The 14,586-nt window shown below is 40.8% G+C and overlaps 1 protein-coding gene across 4 annotated transcripts in view; it reads right to left on the bottom strand.

Moving 5' to 3' along the window:
* Positions 1 to 14,586, bottom strand: part of nbeab (neurobeachin b) — a 178,802-nt gene that overhangs the window by 124,120 nt on the left and 40,096 nt on the right. For all 4 annotated transcript variants that reach the window (XM_034605171.1, XM_034605173.1, XM_034605172.1 and 1 more), the window contains 8 exons: positions 14,170 to 14,270; positions 13,902 to 13,997; positions 12,970 to 13,091; positions 10,683 to 10,809; positions 7,928 to 8,047; positions 6,334 to 6,480; positions 458 to 655; positions 185 to 318 (listed from right to left, as the gene is read on the bottom strand). In XM_034605171.1, coding sequence (XP_034461062.1) covers positions 185 to 318; positions 458 to 655; positions 6,334 to 6,480; positions 7,928 to 8,047; positions 10,683 to 10,809; positions 12,970 to 13,091; positions 13,902 to 13,997; positions 14,170 to 14,270 — 1,045 coding nt within the window. The remainder of the gene's footprint in view (positions 1 to 184; positions 319 to 457; positions 656 to 6,333; positions 6,481 to 7,927; positions 8,048 to 10,682; positions 10,810 to 12,969; positions 13,092 to 13,901; positions 13,998 to 14,169; positions 14,271 to 14,586) is intronic.

The following is a 14,586-nucleotide window of genomic DNA, read 5'->3' on the forward strand; positions in this document are numbered from 1 at the left end:
CCTCCCCACGTTTGTTTTGGCTGATAATAAAGATGAACATACATTTGTAGATAGAAAAATCTACCTTTTTGCAAAAGAGGGTTCAGCACAAAATCTCCAAAGTTTTGTAACCCTACAATTCCCATTTGTATATATTCTAATGCTTCAACATGCCGTGTGCACCAGTAATATTTCTATTTCTTACCAAACAGTGGTTTCCACCTGGCTGTCGTTCAGCTGATGATAGTCCAGCTGAGCAAAGAGGGGAAAGAGCACCTGGATCCCACCGATGGAGTGGATGGCACTGTGGATGGAGTGAGTCACCGTGGCTTTCACATCCTGCGAGGAGAACACGAAACGGAATAAAAAAACTCACCTATACCGTGACATTTTGAAAACCAGTGCAGCAGAACTGAAAGAATCACAGCCTGAGATAATGTACACAGAGTAAGAGAAGGCTTGAAGTGAAGTAGCTGACCTGTAGCATGAGGGCGTGTGGTGAGTGCACAAAGATGGAGGCGTTTTCTTTAGGCGAGGACTCCAGGCAGAGCTGAGCGTCGGTGGCCTTGGCGTTATAGGTGAAGGAGATGGAGCTGGCTAACTTGCCGTCGTACAACACCAGCTTGTGATGCTCTGCTAAGTGGATATCACTCTCTGACTTGAACTTGAATGTGCTCTGAAAAGAAGAGAAGAAGATGGTGAGAGGGAGCAGCTCCTTCCCGCTCATGCAGCCCGTCAGGTGTTGTCTTTTAATTATAACTTGATTTAAACACATCAATTTGAGAATCAGAAATGACAAGATTAATATTTTTTGTGTAGCAGCAAACACACGTTTCTAGAGGTTAAGATCTGTTTCTTTCAAGGTCTATAAAAGGCTATTTGCATGGTATCAGTGATGCAAACAGTACAAACCAATGTAACAAAATTAACAAGTGTGCAAAGTAACCAGAAGTACAATGTGATTTTGCTTAAGAAAATCTACATTTAAAGTGCAAGAAAATACAAAAGCAAGAAAAACAGGGACTGAAATTTCATTTCCAAGTAAATGAAACATTCTAATTAAAATGATTGGTTTATATTTCACAGTGCACATATATAAATGTTTTTTTATCTTTGTGTCTCACAGGGGTTATAATAGCACAGTTTTCTTTACTGAAGAAATGTTTTTCCTCTTTAAATACTCCTTGCCCTTTGGTAGAGGAGCAGATATAAAAAGAGTTATATTCAATACGGCTGGAAACAACATCAGAAAAAAACATGAAGATATCAAACCGTTGTGCAAACATTTGTTGAGATCACAATAAAGACTTTCATCGGATTTATTAAATTTCTACTTCACGTTCAGTCCACAAACAGAGGAAACAATAATAGAATAAATTTGCACCCAGGAGAGATTAATCGATAAACCTTTTAGCAAATTGTATGTGTTGTTGTGGCCTTAATTCTGAATGGAATACGCTGGTGACCTAATGACTTCAATGATTAATCTTCTCTTTATAGGCATCAATGTGGTGTCTTGTATTATATATTTTTAATACGTCATATGTGTCTTGAAAGTGAGTAAGATCTCATCAACACGCCTGGATTGCTGCGTGAAAAAAACCCACTGCAGGTTCCATTAGTCTCAGAAGTGTCTCAGAAGCACATTCATTAGGGCTAACATAACAAATAGCTGATCGATAACAGACTAGTCCTAATTTACTGAATCAATTAGCTGTTGACAGAGGAGCTGAATTACTCCGTCAGTGCAGTGTGAATGGAATATGCTTAATAAGGGAATCAATTCCTCTAATCAGAAGGGTTGAATTAATTATGGATGAGAGAAATGTTTTTCCCTTCCCTCTCCAATTCAGTGACAGTGAGCGGATGAAGATAAGATAGAGAGCGAGAGCAGCAGCTGAAGTAACAGTGGAGAAACATCCAACTCATTAAGATATGATAGGATGTTACACAACACATGCAAACAGGGTTCATGCACTTGCCTAAATTAAGGATAAATTAAGGTAGTAAGTGGATTAAAAGGGCGAGTCAGGTTTTCAGTTGTACGACGACTCTGCATTGCTTAAAGTTATATCCTATACTTCCTACAAATACTGAACCACACTACATTTTAATCAGCTCGTCTACATTAGAGTTTCAAATGTAAATATCCTAAGCAGAACTTTATCCTCTGTGTTTCTCATTTTACTTTGAGAAATGAATTTCGGGCTCCAAACGCCAGTGGCCAGAATGTGTGCACACTGGCTGACACTTGCCTTGCAGCAGGAGTCGAGCAAGAGTTGTGCAGAAAGGAAAGTGAGAGGGTTGAGCCTCACTTAATGATACATCTCCTTCCAGTCAGATGATGAAAAAAGCATAAGGGGTTTTATGTTCATCTGCCTTGATCAAGTCCACACAACAGCCAGCGTGCATCTCATCATGTAGTCTCTAACATCCTTCAAAAGGTTCCAAGCTCATGGAAACCAAGTGACAAGAAATAACAAGCTCCAGTGCCCTGCACTTTAGTGGGAGCCCTGTCGCAGTGTGAAAATAATGATCTCTAGGGTTTTGGCTCACAGGCCCTGTGGTGGAACAGCATCGTTCCATGGACCAGCCGGTCATTTAAACAGATTAGAGCACAGTTCCTACTTTCTCATCCCCGCAACTCCCTTCAAGAGCCGACGACAGTCCCTTGTTACCTGCGGGCTGAGCACCACTGCAGATTGAGACAGTTTAGTCAATTATGCAGTGATTTCGAGTTAAATTGATGAAATGCTCTTTTACGTTAAAGCAATTTCTCTGAAGACTCAACTATGATGTGTGATGAATCGTCTCTATTTTAATTCACGCAGCACGGAGAGGTTGATCTCCAAGTTTTAATACCTTTTGGATTCAGCACTGCAAATTAGTTTGTCAGTCAGTTCGCAGGATGTATCTCAAAAAGCTGTTAGACGATGTCAGCATTGGCCCAGGATTACGTTTGTTATAGATCCAGATCCAAGAAAGTGTTCAGGTTTTTTTTTGCATATTGCAAGACACAGACATTTGGAACAATTCATCTATTTCCTTACTTTAATGAAAAAAAAACCTGTTTATCCCAGAGCTGTCTGTACCAGTCAAGTGTATTTTGACGCAGACAAAAACAACATTTAAAATTTTCTGTTGCGGAGCCTCGTGGGATTTCTACTTGTGAAAAAAACGGTGTTGTTGCTGCATTGACAGCTTCCAGGCATTTACAGGCAGGCAGGTTTTCTAAAAAAAAAAAAGCCTCCATCTGCAGGTATATATGTAGACCTGCCTAATGTGTCAGTCGTTCTGACACCTGTGAGGTTGTCGTGTAATGTTCTACCTCAGATATTGCATTACTGCACGGCCCCTACACAGAGATAACATTTGTCTTCTCTGACAAGGGAGGACCAGAACTAGGCTGCTCCTCAGTCTCTTCTACAACAAGCTGTGGTGCAAACTGCAGAGAAGTGCTGGCACAAATTCAATGAGCTGAGCTGCCTCCTGTAGAACACATACAGCAGCGATGACAGAAATAAGTTTAAGTGCATGATATGAGAAGACTTCAAGTCATGGCTTAATTGTTTTGACGAGCCAACTCGGTGAATAAAAGTTTGTGTTCAGTGAAGGTGTCACTGGATATTTCTTTGACGGATCTTACTTAATGAACCCAGAACGGGCTATTTTACAGATACAGTACAGCACATATCAAGGGAAAAACACAAGAAAGCTGCTTTCAGACGTGCATTTAATTCCCAACATTTTCCGGGAGCCCCCAAAATGTGAGAGTGAGCCCGTCTGAGGATACAGCAGTAAGATTTCCAGAAAATGTGGATGTGCTGTAATCAAAAACACGAGATTTCCCAGGCACCACCTCTCATCTGAATGCTCTAGAACCCATCTGACTCAGACAATCTCCTGCTGTGTTCTTGAAAAGCAAACTCCAGACAATGTCCAGACCCAATTCACAGAGTTCACGTCTATAAAAAACATCAAAAGAGAGCTTTTAAAAAATATTCTGTTGGGTCCTGTTTGCTAGCATCCGCCTCAAATCATAATCGTCATTAAATGTACATCTCCCAGAGTTGGGATTCTGTTCTATAGGAATCCTTCAGCCCGCAATTTCCGAGACATTCCCCAAAGACTTATGAGCTCCCAGCTGAGGCGGAAGTGATGAATGACAGTCCGATACGACAGCCAGCTGCTGTCAGCCTCAGCGTCTAGACCCACCACTGCTCCTCGATACTATCTCTGTCTGGTGAGGTTTCGAGTCATAATAGCAATATACAGCACATGTTGTCTGGTGCCATCTCAGTTCAGAGTGCAAACAGCGATATGAAAAGAGCGCGGGGAACAGATTCCACTAACAGGTCTGTCAGATTTACAGCCATAAATCATAATGTGCAGTAGAAGAAGTGACCCTAGGCAGCGATGATCTCTGCATATCAACTAACTGCAGACGTTACCATTATATTCAATGCAGCGTGGGAGCAAAGGGAAGAGTGTCAAACATCGAGGAAGGATGAGGGGACCAGGGATCAGAAACTATATCACAAACCAGCTCATCAATGGAGCTGCATTAAAACAGATATCAAGAAAAGCTGATGAACGTTGTGTAGCGGCTGTAACCTGCTGCACTCGAGGACTAGCAGCTCTCAATCAGAACAGACAGGCCTCTCGTCGTCGGGACAGTTCTCCCATTGCAGCTATCAATCAGTGAGCCTGACAACTCTCTGACCTTCCTCATCAACTCACCTGGCCGGCTCGGTCCCGCTCACTATTACCAGCGCCGTTCACAGCTTCATCAATTGTGGGTAATTGTCTCCCCAGGACACGCTCTTCATTATTTTGAGAAATCTCTAGGATTGATCCTTTGTGTGTTACCTGTCTAATAGAAGGTCTAGAGCCACAATTAAGGAGGGAAAAGGAAAGTCGCCAGCCTTTAGCGAAAAAGACCAAACAATGACTTCTACTGGGAATTTCCAGGCTTTTATAGACCTGACTGAAATCACAAACATCCGTCTCATGATGCTGGACTGTGGAAGTTTTAACTTAATACCGCAGACGGTGATTCTTTCCTGCCATAAAAAAAAAAAACTTGTCTGAAAAGCAGCTAGAGAGCAAACAGAGGTGGTGTAAAATGGCCGGAGGTGTTGTAAAATCTGGGACATATCCTGGGTTTAAATTTGATTTGTCAGTGCATGTAATTCCTCCATTTTGTGACAGAATGGAAAGCTTAACGCTGAGAAGAAACAGCATGACCACTGTTGAGCACCACTCAGTTCTTTATTCATATATTTTAAAATGTTACAGACCGGTTTTTAAATTCAAAATCAAAATGTATTTACAAAGTTACATAAAAGGATGTCTGCAACATTTCGAAGCCGTACGTTTCTCAAGTGTTTAGGCAACAGTCGGATTCCGGGAGATTTCTCAGGCCTGCGCCAAGTCCTCCACAAGGCTTGTTTCAGTAATTGTCAATATTACTGAGAGCAGGTGCAGCTGTTTTCTGGAATCTTCTGGTATGAGATGGAGCTTGGTGAGTGCCACTTGGTCTGAATAGACTCCTCTGTTGTATAGATACTCTATAAATGCTTCCTTTTGAAAATATTGGGAAACACACCATGAACTTAAATTGTTATGTAGATGATACCCAATTATATTTACCAATTAAGCCAGATGAAACCAATGAGTTAGCTAAATGTAAAGAGGCTTTTTTTGCGATACAGAACAAGATGACCTTTCAATTGTCAGGCTCCTCTCCTGTTGAACCATCTTGCAAGTTTATGTTCAGGAGGCAGAAAACTTCTACATATGTTAGAGTAGGCTTAAGAATGTCCTTTTTGATAAAGCTTATAGTTAGGGCTCGCTCAGGCTTTGCCTTACACCATCTCAGAGTTACAGGCCTATGCTGTTAGGGGAACTCCCATGATGCACCAAGCTCCTCTCGCATCCGCTCTGGGGTTGTGACCCTATTAATAATAAACCTGAGCAAAAAACGACCCTTCCACAGGTAGAACTCCAAATAAAACGAATTTAAATAAAAATATGCAAACCAAATATTCACAATCACTGTTTTGGTCTTTGTCCGGGGGCTTGGGAGCGCTAAATCTGCTGCAGCAGACATAAGTCGGATCAGGACTCTTTCCCCTCGGAGCGCCCGCTGCTTCCCTCCGTGTATTGTGCCATTATTTCTCAGAAGCAGGTAATTTATGTGGCGGGTTATCTGGGAGGAAAACCCAAACTCCCAAGATTGAGACACAAGTTGAAGGAACTGCGGCAGGGCAGAGCCGGGCCTTGATTCCACAGATTGATAGGTAATGCAGACTGCTTACATGTAATCTAATTCAGTCAGCCTCCGGTACATACCTTGTAGCCTGGCCCAAGCTGATGAATTGCAAATATCTGTGCAGGATTGAGGGCTTCACTGAACACATAGACGGCTCCCAGCTGCCCGCAGAATACTCTGTTAGCGTCCGCTGTCTCAGAGGACCCGAGGAAGCACTTATCATAACTCTGCAAGAGGGACACAGAAAGAGAGGCTCATTCACTGGAAAATGTCTGGAGCATCCAGACCAAGATGTCGTCTTTTCACTTTCTATCTTGTTTCGGTGCTTACCTTGGCAATTCTCCCACTGAACAATGAAAACTATGGCTGATTTATGAAGATATGAAACCTCAATATAACCTCAGGGGCAAAGAGGGAGAATGTGTGCTGTGATTACATTAAGGATAAAATTGAAGGATAACTTAAAATGTCAGCAGCTAATTACAAAGCAGCTGACGAATCAGTCGGCATGAAGACCTTTACAAGTGGAACTGAAACTAAACGATCACGTCTATTTATAGAGAATTCCAAATCTTGATTAAGCTCATCTTTCATTAAACCATGTTAGAAACGCAAACAAAATGTAACACTATGCTTATCCAGAAGATTTCTAGCTTCAGTCCAACTTTTAAACCAGCAAGAGCAGAGGGATGGCATTAATCTTTCTACATCTCTAGGCGAGTAACCTAAGGACATGGAAGCAGTATGATATTAAAAATATATCTAAAAACATTTAAGTTTAACATTACAGCCTCAATTGAAGAGAAAGAAGAACCAGAAATTACAAGGATAATACAAAATAACTACAAGTTAAAATCTAATGTCTACTTACAACTTCTAATGAGAAACCCACCACATGTAGCACCGGTCTGGCTGTCAGCTTATGAGATTAGATCCATACCACATGTCCTACTGTGTGTAGAATACTGCTTTATATGGCATTTAAATGTGGTGGTGGTGGGATTATTTATGACATCTCATTTTATACATTTTCATCTTTCGTCTTTCACTTTGTTTAAATGGTTTCATTTTGTATTGGGCAGTGGTATCCAAGACTAATGTTAATTTATGCTAAACCTTCTCCTCCATCACAAACAACCAAAGTCAATATAAAGTAACATTTCATGAACCACACATATATGAAAACCTTATGACTTGTGCAACAATCACAGGAACTCAATGCTACAGAATGAAAAACCTTTGAAAACAACACACGGTTACACTAACATTCACAATATTTTCATACATTTTAAAGAAGAGAGGCTGAGCGTAATGATATTTACATCATCTGCAAACATATATACTGCAGTGGTTACTCTGATTTAAGTATTTTTATTCAAATCTGTAATACTATATTCAAACTTCCACCCTCGAGTGCGGCACAATTCTCTGAAAAATGGATATTCAAACTGAGACTGAACCATCAGTCATATTTATACCCATCCATGTGTATATAATAAAACCTCTTTTGCTCAGTGAGCACTATTGTTTGATCGATTTCCCCCTCACAAGTTCCAGCCATTCAAAACGTCAGCGTCGCAGCCTCAGTCGGTCCAGCTCCAATAACAGAACAAAACCGGGGGGGGGGGGACAATGTGACAACGGAGAAGAAGAGTGAAAAGAAATGGGTCTTACATCATTTGTGTTGACGTGCCATGCCATGTCTCCGTACGACACAAGCTGCCCATTAACGTAGCATCGGATTTCACTGTTTCTCCAGCGGCTGTAGATGTTAACGATACTGATCATGTACCACTGAGGATGAGAAGAGAGTCAGATTGAAGAGATTTAATAAGTGAGCTACACAACAGGTTAAGCAGTTTCACACTTAACTACACTGGGTAATAGAGCAATGTATCCAACATTTACAGTCAGCACTACAATTTGTTTCTTTTAAAAGCCAGAGATGAAGATAAATCTGACACTAACTAGAAAGTCATGAGGTTTGTCACCTATTGTGTTTAAATCTGCAGCGAGAGATAGTGAATAAATACATTACAGCAAAGGCCAGGAGGAGGTGAGGAGACTCATTATTCTGTCTGCACGAAGCCACATCACACAAAAGCTTATTCAGGGTTAAAACACTAACTACAGCCAGAGAAGTGACTTTTAAAGATGTCATGGGGTTACAAAAAATTAATTTAAATTAATAACGATTTCTTAACAACTCATCTTTAAACAAATAACATTACTTAAAAATCAAAAAGCAATTATTACTACATTCAAAATGAAAACATGCAACAAGTTATTCGTTTCAGATTTTAATGTCTGTAACAGCTTTCCCAAATGTGATCGATTTTATTATATACTCCACTAAACCCTTTTTAATTGTTGGACCAAGTCAATAAAGTGGTAAATACGGCCTTAAGTGCCGAACATAAAGTTATACAAATCAATTTTAAACCTAAATTGCTTTGCTCATATTTTCTAATCCAAAAACCCATCCATGCATTATTCATTCCATCACTTTGGAGCTTCATTTTTATTTCTTCCAAGTTCTCTGTTTTTTATCCGAGGATTTATCTCACATTCTGCGCTGCTGATGCAGCAGTACGAGAACTGATGTTAGTTCTTTTGATTTAACATTGAAAGTCTGTCCAAATATTTCTCCTTGCTTTGAAGTGGAAAGTTGGAAATGACGGACTCAGTTTAGCCATGAGTCTAGACGTCAGGATTCAGCCTTAAACACTCGATACATAAAGAAAGGCTGCAGCATGACCGTAAACCTTTGTGCTGGACGGCTTCAGAATATAAAAGAGGTGGATCAAATGACCACACATCAAAAAACATACGAAAAAAAAACATAATTACACACGGTGCTTGACAGCTTTTTAGTCGTAGAAGTGTATAGAATTTACCCGAGGGTTCCTTTTCTTTCACCTTCATATAATTATTAATTACAACCATCAATAAGCCACGGGCGCAAACATATTTTCAAGTAGCTGAGAAAACAATGTATAACCAGCCTGAAGAGCCTGGGCTTAATTTCTCAAGACATTGTTTCCTAAAAGCTCCGGAAGGTCAAAACCTACCAACAAATGTGTGATTTGTATCTGTGTTAACCCCTGACAGGAGTATAACATGCAGCTTGCAGACAATAATATGGTTTCAACCTGGTGCCACAGAGCAGAGTGACTCACTTAGACACAATCCAGCTGCTCAGTATGAACATTGGAGGACACTGACACAGACAATCACAGCATCTCCCATGTGTCTATGTACCCACTATTTATTGGTTTGACCATAGAAGGGCACAGCGAGCCGTCTTGTGAAATTACAACTGCCTGCACACAAAGGTGAGGACACTGGGAAGAGGATTCATGGCTGAGGGGAAGAGGCCGAACGGCCAGGGCGTAATTTAGAAAGGCACTTTCCTGCAGATGTCTGGACCCAAAATCAATTAAAAAACGTAATTCAATGTTTTTTTTATCTTCTAAGAGCTTCAACAGAACGATACCTGCGCTGGAGCAGTGCTACTGGGGTGACTAGTTGCTCCCAGGTGTTGTGTGAAAGCTCTAATTGTTTGACACATGTTTTGAGCCAGTTTTCCGTCTGTGCAGGGACATGCATGCTACACTGACATTCCACGCTAGATTAAGTTTCATTTTTTCATCTACATTTACATCCAATTACACCAGTAAGACTCCTCTGGGGGTCTTAAACACTTCAGGCTCATGTGCAACGTTGTAATGCCAATAAAAGAGCAGGTGGTGAGTAGGGCAGGGTGATTTAAAAGAGCAAAATGATTTCTGTTTGGAGCAAAACTAAAAGCCTTTCGCTATTTGCCTTCAGCTCGTCTCACAACCAGATGCAGTTCTGGCATTTAGTTGGATGGTTTAATACGCTTCATATTTCGATGTGGTTAACAAAGCGCCTGTCTTGAGTTTTCACTAATTCAATTCAAATGGCTTCAAAATTATGTATTTTCATTTTTGTATCGATGGGTATAAACTATATGGATCTAAAAACATGGATATAAAAATGGACGACATGACATCTCCCTAAAGTGAAGCCAAAACATCTTGATCACCCCCTAGGGGTGGGACATGGACCAAACTAAAAAGTCAAATCACATGTTAAATGTCAATTTGGATGTTTTTTGTCATTTTAGGTAGATCTTATCACACTTACATATGTGTTCATGTTTCTGATATGTTTAGAAAAGACAGCAAAGACTGACTTGTGATTGGTCGAGCGTGTGTATCGGCAGGACCAATATCACAGCTCCATCCCCAATTCGCCCTTGACTCTGTCTGTAAATTTATTACCAATTTCAGCTTCGTTTTTGTAGAATGGGAGGAAGTAGAGAGGCATCGTCCATCTCTATGCTCTAGATAATTTTTTTCTGATATGTGGAACACATGAATTAAAAAGCTAAAGCTGGTCTTACCTTCCTTGGCTGAAAATCGTACTTCACACAATGCTGGAAACCTTTTCCTTTAGACTTGAGTGATGTCACGATCAAGCAGTTACCGACAAAGTGTGCAGAGTAGCCGATGCCTTTGCTTGTGCGAAAGCTGTAAAGGGAGACAGAACAAATTATGAGCTGCACACTTAACAGGTTAAAAATAATTAATTCATCAAGATGAAGGATTAATGTATTTCAGGTTCCTGAAGACCAAAAAATCCAGTCTACATTTTTTTGTGCTTTTAAGTGTTTGTTTGGATATTTCGTCCTTGGCATACTGCATATATGCAAACAAGAAACAACTTCCTTCTGAATAATAAAATTCATGTCAACATACTATTTAAATGTCTTGTGCAATGTGACAGATACGGACATTCTCCTGAGAATTGGGATGTTGCCCTAAACCAGTAAGAACAGTGAAATACAAGAGACGAGACTACAGCAACATGGAAACTTTGCAGGCACAGAACAAAAGACTTCAGTTGATGAGCACACTTTAGTGATTTTGAGTCTTTTACCTCTACTTGACTCTATAGCACTGAAAAATGCCACAGACATGAACAAAAAGAGCAGAACCTGTGCAGCCCACACAACCTTACAATACTAGATCCCCATTCTTTCCCTGCTTGGGCCAAACATCTTTTTGACTGCAGACATGTTCTCACTACACTCCTACAGTCTTAACGTCTATAGCAGTCCCCCAATCTTCAAAGCCCTCCACCACCACCCACCCACTGGGATCAACTAAGACAAGCAGACCTCTTTGGCAAGGCAGATAAAGAGCGTAGGCTTTCATACTGCCGGTGCTTGCGGGGCCAGAGATGTAGAGCCCCACACCTAACAGTGGACAAGCCTGTCTGTGATCACACATCAGGAGGAAAGCAGAAACCTTGGTTCGGCTTCTGAAGATACAATTCTCTTTTTGTTGTTGTCTGCATGCCCTGCCACTGAGCTGCGAGGCCCTCCGAGAAATGCATAAACAGGATTAGCTCGGCATATCTCGCCATTTTTGTGACTCTGTCAGAATGGAATTGCTGCCACATGAATATCAACAACTTCGCTTAGCCAATACTTCTTTCTTCCTTTTTGATGTTACACATCAGAGAAGCGCAGAACTAGTCCTTCCAAGGTGAGAAGATTCTTTAATTCAAAGTGTGTGATCCAGGTGAAGCGACGGCAGGCAGCAGATGGTGAACACTGAACCAAACTCCCAATACAATCTGTATTCTGCACTCTCTCTGTCGTTCCCTTCAACAATTCCTTTATATGCCCCGTTGTATTCTGTGGTTTTTCTTTCACAAACAGCAGCTTAACATCCCTGTGCTTGAAGGTTATTGATTTTAAGCGCTAATTACCCACAAGTCCTTGCAAGAGCTGCTTATGTGGCCCTTATGAGGCAGATATTCAAATCTAAATTAATACTTCCACAGTGCCTCCCACTGGAGCCGTCCACCTCTGTAACAATGTCAATGTCATCTTTAGTCATACAGCACATTTAAAACAACTTGGTTGACCAAAGTGTGAAAAAATGGTGTACACTAAAACTACTTTAACCTTGAAAAACAAGTTCCAGTCGTAAACCACTTAAATGAGAAAATCAGTGTAGGTCAGAGTATCACACAGGGTATAAATTTGTCAGCTAGAATAACCATTTTGCAGTTATATGCCTTCACTACCCGGTGACGTTGCAGTTTACATGTCTGTCTAGACTCCACTTCAGATAATGTAACTGTATAATGAATGTAATGGAGATTTTAACAGAATTTAATGAACGTGATGAAGTGGAATGACCAGAAAAATGTTTTTGCAGATCATTATTATGTCACACTGAAGCTGACCTTTGACCTTGCTGATGTAAAATGCCATCATCCTTTCACCCCATTCTCCTTTATACTAAATATCTGTGTGAAGAGCACAGTGACCCTGACCTTTAAATTTTAATAAGGTTATTTCTGAGTACAAGTGAAAGTTTGTGCAAAATTCCTGAGGCATCACTTCAGGAGTAAATGTCGAATGGATGGACACAAACATGAAACACACATTCAGCCTCGGCTGTTGGGAGCACAGAGGCTTAATGAAGCCGCTGGTAAAATGCAGGTCGCTGCGAAGAGGGAATCGTTTCTAATACAAAGCTCACCCAATTAGATTGATAAAAAAAAAACAAGAAAGTGTAATTTTCTTCTCCTTGGCGTCATAATGTAGATTTACAGCCCCTGAGAGAGACACAGGAGTCGACTGAGGACAGCAGCGTGTGTAATTGGGTACCCACCAGTAGAGGTATGGTTTGTCCTTGTCGACGTTGATGTTATTCAGGGGATCCATTCGGAACCAGGTGTTGAACGTAAACCCATTCTGATAAGGCCACTTGGCAATAGGAGGTAAAGCAATGGCCTGGGACAAAAACCAAAACAGTGGCAAAAAACACAATTAATGGGGTCTGAATACTTTCTGAATGCATTATACGTGTTTTCCCTCCAAAATGGTGCTAGAAAACTGCTTGCATTAAATTCCTGCGCATGCTAAATATGTTTTGGTGGCAAGTGTCCAGCCTCCTTGAAATAAATCCAGACAATTCTAGCCCTTCATTTGCATTTCGCTAAAGTTAAACTAAATCTCAAAGTTTGTGGAAAGAGTCGTTTCATTCAAGCCTTTAGCCACTCGCCACCATATGACGAAATTACTCTGACAACTTATTTACTTACTTCAAGCATGATGCAAAAAGATGCAAATGTAACGTCATCCCTCTCTCTCCCTCTCTCTCTCGCTCCCTCCCCTGACTGAGTGTCTGGTTTCTCCCCTGAGAGAAACGATCAGCTCGGCACTTTCTCTGCTTCATTTAGACAAACTCAGATGACAATCTTTTCGACAAAGGGTAGGTTTTTATCTGCGGCGCTCTAAAAATGCATCTGCACTCTTGCTACACTTGTATTATGCATGTATACAAATTGCTGTGATTAAACTGAACATCACAATTTCATGACTCAACTTTCCAAAGCTCTGCAGACATCAGGTCATTTCTTTAATCTTTTGCAACACACCATGTATTATTTATTACTGTTCAGTATAGGAGACTGTTTGTTTTGCTAACCATGCATTATTTATCATCTATTTTACCCTGATAACCTACTGGGCTCCATAAAATGCACAAAAACGTGCCATTTTAAAACTGTATACAGGGAGAAAAGGAATGTATAAGCTTACTGCTGCACTGCGACCGGGGAAGTTGAAGAGGGCATCTGGGCCGTGTCTCTGGGGCATCTGATTCAACACGGACAACATTTTGACAGCGTGCTTCGGCTGCACAGGTGACAAAGATAAAAAAAGAACAATAAAAACAAGGCTCTTTCTCAGACCATTTAGACTGCAGTCAATACATCTGGTCCCACGTTCACTCATTCTGCAATTAGTCAATGACAGAACACAAACAGATCAGTGCGATGTGTCTCTGGTATCACTCGCAATCACTTACCCAGAGGCCTCCTTCCCCTCGGAGCATGCTGAAGAGCAACTTCAGTTCCTTAACTGTGATGCTGTAGCTGGCTAGCACTCCCAACATGTCCACTAGCAAGTCTTTGAAGGCAAGATAGCATGCACGCACACACACACACAGACACACACAAAAGAAAGAGGACAGAGGGAACAATCTTCAAATGCAGCTGCACTTTACAGATATTATAATTCTTCCACACTGCAGAGGAGGTGGTTTGTGGTGATTCGAGTATTCACAGGCACCAACTCCCGAGATAGTAAACAGTTTTTTCTTTATTTAACTTCATTTTCACCAAGTTCATTGTCTGTGAAATTCCATTATATTCATCACAAAAACATTTCTACTGCAATTACACGCAAACTTGACTTAAATCAATGTGACGTCCATATGGTAAAT

This window comes from Hippoglossus hippoglossus, chromosome 13, assembly GCF_009819705.1.
Source record: "Hippoglossus hippoglossus isolate fHipHip1 chromosome 13, fHipHip1.pri, whole genome shotgun sequence".
NCBI lineage: Eukaryota > Metazoa > Chordata > Actinopteri > Pleuronectiformes > Pleuronectidae > Hippoglossus > Hippoglossus hippoglossus.